The sequence below is a fragment of the Pseudorasbora parva genome, chromosome 20, assembly GCF_024679245.1.
Source record: "Pseudorasbora parva isolate DD20220531a chromosome 20, ASM2467924v1, whole genome shotgun sequence".
NCBI lineage: Eukaryota > Metazoa > Chordata > Actinopteri > Cypriniformes > Gobionidae > Pseudorasbora > Pseudorasbora parva.
The window spans coordinates 35,832,824-35,841,078 of NC_090191.1; the positions used below are offsets into that span (position 1 = coordinate 35,832,824).

At 38.5% G+C, this 8,255-nt stretch overlaps 1 protein-coding gene across 1 annotated transcript in view; it reads left to right on the top strand.

Moving 5' to 3' along the window:
- LOC137049565 (scavenger receptor cysteine-rich type 1 protein M130-like) overlaps positions 1-4,851 on the top strand; it is a 58,622-nt gene extending 53,771 nt beyond the window's left edge. The window contains exons 10-12 of the mRNA XM_067428117.1: positions 831-983; positions 2,184-2,250; positions 4,529-4,851. Coding sequence (XP_067284218.1) covers positions 831-910 — 80 coding nt within the window. The 3' untranslated portion in view covers positions 911-983; positions 2,184-2,250; positions 4,529-4,851. The remainder of the gene's footprint in view (positions 1-830; positions 984-2,183; positions 2,251-4,528) is intronic.
- Positions 4,852-8,255: the final 3,404 nt, after the last annotated feature.

Sequence of the window (8,255 nt, forward strand, 5' to 3'; positions counted from 1 at the left end):
GGCCTACTACATGTCAACTAATGCCCATTTAAGTATTGGCAGACTGTCTGCTTAATATCTGCTAACACAGGGTCCAGTCCTACTCCTGGAGGGCCGCTGAGTGACCAAACCCTGAGAGATTTAAATAGTCAGCAACAGCCCCCACAGTATGATTTGTTTGCACAACTTTTTTAAACAACTTGATTTAAACGACCGTTGCATGCAACTTGAAAAAAGAAATGGCTTGTAGTCAGTACACTGTAAAAAAAAAAAAAATGTTTCCAATTAAACATTTTCTAGTGACTGATCACATCTAAATTTTTCAGGTGGCCAAATTGAATTTAGTGAATTGATGCAATATAATTAACAGAAATTAAATTTGGTCAACTGAAAATTTTAGATGTGATCAGTCATGCCGTGCAACACTATCAGAATGTCTAAAGGGGACCATAAAAATAAAGTGTAACCATTGTTGCTTATGGACTTTTTACTAAGGGGGTCTATCAATCACCAAAGTACATTATAAAAAAACATTTATAACATGCTTAATGCATGTATTCTTATAGTCGATATATATCTATATTATATCTATAGTTAATGCTGCTGTGTAAGTGTTCTATACAACAGCTGAGAGAATTATATAAGTAATAAAATGCTGTCAGGAAGTTCTTAGATGTCAACTATACCTCGGCAGATGAGACCTGCGTCATTTGCGTGCACACAGGTGTTTTCTCCCCTTTGATTTGATGGGCAAGACATCAATGTGGGTTCAGTACCTTTACATTTCACTCCATCTACCCATATTGGTCCTATACCGCTTCCGAAATAACCATCTGTCTTTACCTCTACAGGAGTTCCACAGCCCAGCTCTCTACAGACAACTTCAGCATCAGTCATATCAAAGCTGTCTCCACAAACAGTTCCCCACTGATTGTTTATAAGAACCTCAACTCTTCCGGAACAAATGCTGTCTCCATTTACCAATCTCACTTCTGAGAGACAGAGTAAGCAGTGCACACACATCAGGCAACATGCATAGAAGAATAACTGTATACTGTTTACATATTATCTTGAATACATTTCAGGTCAGAGCTGGTTGTCATGTTTTTTTAAATGTACAATTATCAATTATTTAATTAAATTTTTGTTATACATTTTTAATTTTGTTGGCCAAAACACCACGTTTGCATTAGTTAAGTCATAAAATAGACTAAAATGTCAGGTTCCCATTGTGAATTGCTTTTGGTAGTGTTGAACGAACTGTATTTTCCTTAATATATAAAGGACCATTTTCACAGACTTGTGATTACTGTGTTATTAACACACTACATTTATAACAGCTTTACTAACTTGCCATTAAATACTAGTAAAATGGTTTCAGCAATCAGCAAATTCTCTCTTCTGACCAACATGATACTTATTTATCCTCTTTTGGAAAGTTAGAGAAAAGCTATTGTGTATTGTTTGCTATTGGAGCAAATGGGAATGCACAAATTATATATTCGTTCACATATATAGAAGTTTACCCAATTATGATGACTTCTTCTGAGAAGCACAGACACGTGAAAATGGTATAGCGGTCAAAATGTCGATAGGCTTTTAAGTAGTCAAGAATTTAAAGTTTTGAAAGTTTTGAAATTCTACGCTGAGACACACTGGCTGCGTTTACATGCAAACTTAGAGCAGATTTAAACGCATCCAGACAGAGCGAGCTAGCATTTGGCATGAAATAAGGACATATATCACAAACGCGGACTCTTTTAAGACCCAGAAAATTGTAAAGATGTGTTATTATCATCTCATGCAGCAGAAGTAGAAGAGGTTCAGTCAAAACGCTGCATCTGGAACTACTTGAGGGATAATATGAGCCGTAAATCTCCCGCTGACATGCGCACGCTTTATTAAACATCACAACTGACATTTGATACGGACATTATTATTTTTGACGTCACTACAAGGAAATAACCCGGTTTATTTATAAAGTCATGTAAACGCGGTTTACTTGCATTGTCAGTTTACTGGTGTGAATGTAAATGCACCCATTGACTGGAGTGAGAAGAGTGACAATGAGCCCTGAAATATGCAATTTTCAGCATGGTCCTGTTCTTTTCTTGCAACAAAACTAAGTGCTTGCAAATTAAATAGGCACTGTATAAATAAGCACATGTTAATTTCAAACCTCTTGTTTGAACTTACCTCCACAGATGGCTCCTGCATCCTGAGAATGTGTACAGAGGCTGCTTACCGAGTCAGGGAATGGGCACTTATTCAGTGAGGACTCACTCCCGGTACATTCTAAATTGTCCATCAATATATTACCTGTACCATTCCCAAAAAAAGCTCCAGGGTATATCTCTTTAAGAGGACCACAGCCGAGCTCTCGACACAGCACAATACCATCCATTAGATCCCATTTGAAGTCACATACTGTGCCCCAGTCTCCATTATAACGAACCTGGACTGTACCATAACAGCGGTTTGGGGTGTTTACTAGTTTGACCTCTGAAAGGAGAAGAATTCAGATGAATTCATGTTACATTTGACATGAAATTTTGACATATGGTAATAATTTTTTTGCTTACACTTACCTCTGCAGACAACTCCTGCATCATTGTTGTGTGTAATCTGTTTATCATTGCTTTTCCCTGAAATACAGCTTTTCAGAGAGGTTTCATTCCCGGCACACTTGGTATTGTACATCCATATTCCACCTGAGCCCTTCTTTAAAAAAGATACACCCGTGACACTCAGTGCACTCCCACAATCGACCTGTTTGCAGAAAACATCTCCACCTAGCAGGTTCCAGCCGTTATCGTTAACTGTTCCCCACCCATTACCTTCATAGAGTAGCTCCACTCTCCCGGAGCAAGAGTTTACTCCATCTATAAGCCTAACCTCTAAAGAAGGGAAAGGAAGACGTTTGTGAGAAAAATACTCCGCCAGCTTACAGTAACTATGTTTACATGCACCCAATTGACCTGTTAGTAATCAGATTGAAAACCCTCAATTGATCAAACTCAGATCGTTCTAAATTTTGATTGGTTTAAAAGGGGTGCTTTAGACCTGAAATGATCCGATATGAGCTTTCCAGAGGAGGAGATTATTTGCTAAATATAAAAAAAGCTCTTCTGAATTATTTGTCTTCTAACCCTAACCTATACCTAAAAAGGTGTCACCAAGGCAAAAAGAAAATGACAATTATACTAGGGGTAGGTCCAGTTACATATTCCTCAAATTTGTGTTGCCAAAACGCCTCATGGAAGAAGAAAGCCATTGTGTTCACGTCGTGTGACAATGAGGGCTTATCAGGATCAACTAAACACTTGATTTTAAAAAGTATTGTCAGTCAGATGGCCTCTGTGATACTAATCAGAATGTAAAGTTCTGGGTTCATTTAAACAGAACTTTCAGAATCTGAAATCACATTGGATTTTTTTGGGCCATGCTCAGACAGCAACAGAATATGGTTGTCAGTTCTGTATTTGAGTCCTTAATACGTTTGTATTTGCACACAATTCAGTTATTTACTGGAGGGACAACTGCAATCCGTAAACAAACTCACACCTGTACATTTTCTGGACTTTTCTCGGAAAACCCTTGCTGTGTAAATGGAACCAGACTGGAAAACTAGTTGTCGGTCTCGCCATAAAGTGCAAGAGAGCCGCTGTACAAACTCTTGACTACTGTGTGTTGCAGGTTTTCATGGTTTCGGTAACCCAAAGAGACGGAGATATAAACTGTGTGTCATCTGAAGTTTTTAGATCCAGTCTCTATTCTCCAGCAGAGCAGATATAAAAGCTGCTGTCGAACTCTGGAGATTTGACAGATTGAATGGCCTCATGGGGCGATCGAGATGCTTTGGCTTCAATTCTCAGGACTTGTGTGGCACACTTGGTTCATACAGACAGTATTTGAGACACTGCTGTATAGTTGCTGTGTGAACGGGACATTTCGAGACTCTGTAAGTAAATGTTAGCCTAGAAATCTAGACGCACCCTAGCGGCAGCAAATCTAATCTAATCAAATCTAAAAACCATACTCTGGTCAGGCCAATCACATCGTGTATAGAGTCGGTGGGCGGGGCTTAACAAAGTGACGGTAGAGTTGCGCTTGTGTGCTTCTAGTAAACACAGAAGTTTGCGGACGGCAGTCTTTCGATTCAGCTTTGACCACGACTCTGGTAGACTTGGAGAAAAGGGAAGATGTGTTCGGAGTTTTGCCGACTGGATAGGCTACTGCGAAAGTTTAATCTTCACATGTTTACTAGCTTTAACTACCTCTGCTTTACATTTCTCTGGTTGGTTGTAGCGCTATTCTATTGCATGCAGAGGGAGTTTAAAAGACAACCGTTTATCCCGCCCCTCGAAATGAGCCCTGTCAATAGTGAGTTTCCAGACCAAACATCTTGATGTGGGTCTGGCTTGTCAGGCTAAGTAAATGTGTTTCAATCCCCAAAACTGACAAGGGTGAATGCAGCATTGGATTGATGAAAATGAGTGCATGTAAACATAAATGTATTTCTGTGGGTTTCTTTGCTTTTTTATTTCAGAATATGGTGGGCATACCTACCTGAACAGGTGACTCCAGCGTCATCCGCATGTGTACAGGTGCTCATTCCCCAACCGGTAAACACACAATCTTTCAGTGAAGTCTCACGGCCCTTGCAGCTGATGCCATCCATCCATACTTTACCTGTTCCCTGCTTGAAATAAGCATTGTAGTACAAAGCCACTGGATTTCCACAGCCACGTTCTCCACAGACCACCAATGCGTCTGTGATATCCCAGAAGGTGTCACAGACCGTTCCCCACTCTCTGTCGTGTAAAATCTCCACTCTCCCTGAACACTTGTTACTGCCGTCTTGAAACCTTATGATGGCTATGAAAGTAAAAATGAAACGTTATGTAGCCTGAGTTCTTTCACTCTTAAAAATAAAGGTTCTTTGTTGGCATTGATGGTTCCATGACCTTTAAAATCCATGGAACCTTTTTATTTGACAAAATATTCTTCACATGAAAGGTTCTTTAGGGAACCCAAAATGCTTCTCCTTTTGCATCTCTTTGTAACCCCCCTCCTTTAGAACCTTTATTTTCAGGAGTGTTGGAATAATATATTATTTACACAATAAAGTGAATGTAACCTACAGTCACAGACAACTCCAGCGTCCCTCGTGTGGTTACATGCGTCGGTGTGGTTACCCCATTCGCAGTCAAGCACCGAGCTCTCATTCCCAAAACAGCTCAAGTCGTCCGTCAGTAATGGTCCCGTACCCATGCCAAACAAATCACTAGAGTGCATGGATAAGAGAGGACCACAACCTGCTTCTATGCAGATCATATTGCCTTCGACTTCATCCAGCCCTTCATCACAAATGGTGCCCCAGTCGTTAGTGTAAATTTCAACCCTTCCAGAACAGCCATTATAACCATTCACCAACCTCACTATAGCGTTATCGGTTGTACTGGGTAAAATTAATCTACTACTGGCTGTGTTTTCTAAATGGTCTGTTTCAAAAATACAAAAAGTGAAGGAGAGTCACATACACAGTGCGTATTAATTATTTAATAGAAGGATTTGTGTGTATATGTGAGTCTCACCCAGAAGCAGAATGAAGGTAAGAAAGTACAGCATAGTTACTGAAAAGAGATAAAAGTTAACAGCGTTAACTGAAAAAATAACTGAAAACAACTTCAGCAACAGGACCTTAATAATTCGCCTTGATAAAATCTTGCACAACACTTGGATTGACTGAAAATGGGATGTTTATGGTTGACCAATAATTTTTTTTAGTATTTTTTTTAACCAAATATGTAAGACAAAATTTTTCATATATAATATTCATAATATTCATTATTAAATTATATTATATATTAAATTATAAAAATGATATTTAATGATTCCGAACAATATACGCCCTTTCATGTTAAAAAGAGACTGAAAATCATTCAGTTGTTTTAAAATGCCATGATGTCACTGCCATTCAACAACATAGTGATAGTTCCACAAAAATGAGCTTGAAAAAATATGATCAAATGTTAATGAACAAAAACTATCTACAAATAAACAAAAAAGATATAAGTAAGGTGTTCAAACCTTTGGATGTCACTTGTCAGGTGCTCCGTCGCGCATTCCTCAGAGGATGAGTTACCGTCTGTTTATAGAGGTGTAAGAGACCTTTGTTAACAGAAAGCAGCATTAACCCCCTTTGAGCCCTTCCCTCTCTACCTCTGACTGACCCCAGGTGTCATTCACAGACTACAGTACAAGAAACAAATATGTTCAAATAACACACTGCCTGCTAGGAACAAATCTGATGCCAGTGGACAACACCACTTAAGTTAAATATGTGAATTTTTTGGTTTTGTGTGTGTGTGTGTGTGTGTGTGTGTGTGTGTGTGTGTGTGTGTGTGTGTGTGTGTGTGTGTGTGTGTGTGTGTGTGTGTGTGTGTGTGTGTGTGTGTGTGTGTGTGTGTGTGCGTGCAAAAGTATATATTTCGGTTGTACATATTACAAAAAACTGGGATCAATGGACTAATGTGCAAATTTAAGCAATGTCTAACAGAGTAAACAACGGGGAATTTAAAACATGCTGAAATGCATTGTTTTATATCATTGGTTCTGATTATTTCTTGCCACGTCTTAGGAGCCAAACAGCCACATTTGAAAATCAAATCTTTATTTAACTATTCAAATAGGCCAAGAAGTACAATGGATAGCTTGCAAACTTGCTCCTTGGTGTTCAACAAATATGCAAATAAGAATCTTTAAAAAAAAAAGAGTCTGGAAACATCTATGCAAAAGCTTTTGCTATATGGGTTCCCAACAGTGACTACATTAACATATGTGCTAATGTTTTAAATGTGTCTTAATTTTATTACAGAAAAAAATTATCTGGACATTCAGGTTAAGAGGCTTTTAAATATTACACCCATATTAATATATAAACAATGGATCTCCTAAAGGGACATGTTTATGGGAAAAATTATGAGATGGGAAGAAAAATGATATGTCTATGCTTTTGAGATCTCTCGCAAAATGTTTGCGTTCTCCTGAGAGTAAGAGAGAAGTTTCTCAGGGAAACACAAAAGCATTGCGAACAAACGTAAACTTTCTAAGAGAAACACAAAAGCATTGCAGACGAACGAAAAGTTTCTCAGTGAATGCAAAAATATTGGGAGTAAACAAAAGTTTTTTTTAACGTTGGGATACACAAAAATATTCCAGGTGAACGTAAAGTTCCTCAGGGGAACACAAAAGCATTGTGAGCGAACGTAAAGTTCCTCAGGGGAACAAAAAAGCATTGTGAACGAACGTAAAGTTTCTCAGGGGAACACAAAAGCATTGTGAGCGAACGTAAAGTTTATCAGGGGAACACAAAAGCATTGTGAGCGAACGTAAAGTTCCTCAGGGGAACAAAAAAGCATTGTGAATGAACGTAAAGTTTCTCAGGGGAACACAAAAGCATTGTGAACGAACGTAAAGTTTCTCAGGGGAACACAAAAGCATTGTGAGCGAACGTAAAGTTTCTCAGGGGAACACAAAAGCATTGTGAGCGAACGTAAAGTTCCTCAGGGGAACAAAAAAGCATTGTGAACGAACGTAAAGTTTCTCAGGGGAACACAAAAGTATTGTGAGCGAACGTAAAGTTTATCAGGGGAACACAAAAGCATTGTGAATGAACGTAAAGTTTCTCAGGGGAACACAAAAGCATTGTGAACGAACGTAAAGTTTCTCAGGGGAACACAAAAGCATTGTGAGCGAACGTAAAGTTCCTCAGGGGAATGCAAAAGTATTGCGAGCAAATATAAAAAAGTTTTGCAAGAGAATGCAAGTTTTTTAATATATTTTTTCCTTCAAACTCCTATTTTTGCCACAACCTCCGTAAGAAAAAGTTGTAGTTCTAAGAACTAAAACTTAGAACTAAAACTCACAACTGCTCCTCACACTTATATCTGGGGTTTTACTCCCTACTGTAGATTTACTCACAAATAATAACTACCCAAAACAGTTTTCATATCTTATTTTAGATTTGAATGTTTTAACATTTCTGCTTGTTCTTTAAATGCTTCATAGGGTGCTGCGCTTCAATTGGCTTTATCAACCTTAATGTCATAGAGTTGAACACATGACACATATACTTTTTAAGGCAAACCAATGCAAATCTCTGCCTGACACATGCATTTGTCTTGGGTTTGCTGCTTCTTGCAATGTACATAAAGCATTGGCAGGTGGCACATGGGAGAAGAGTGAGACTGCTTGTAACAACTGCACTCATA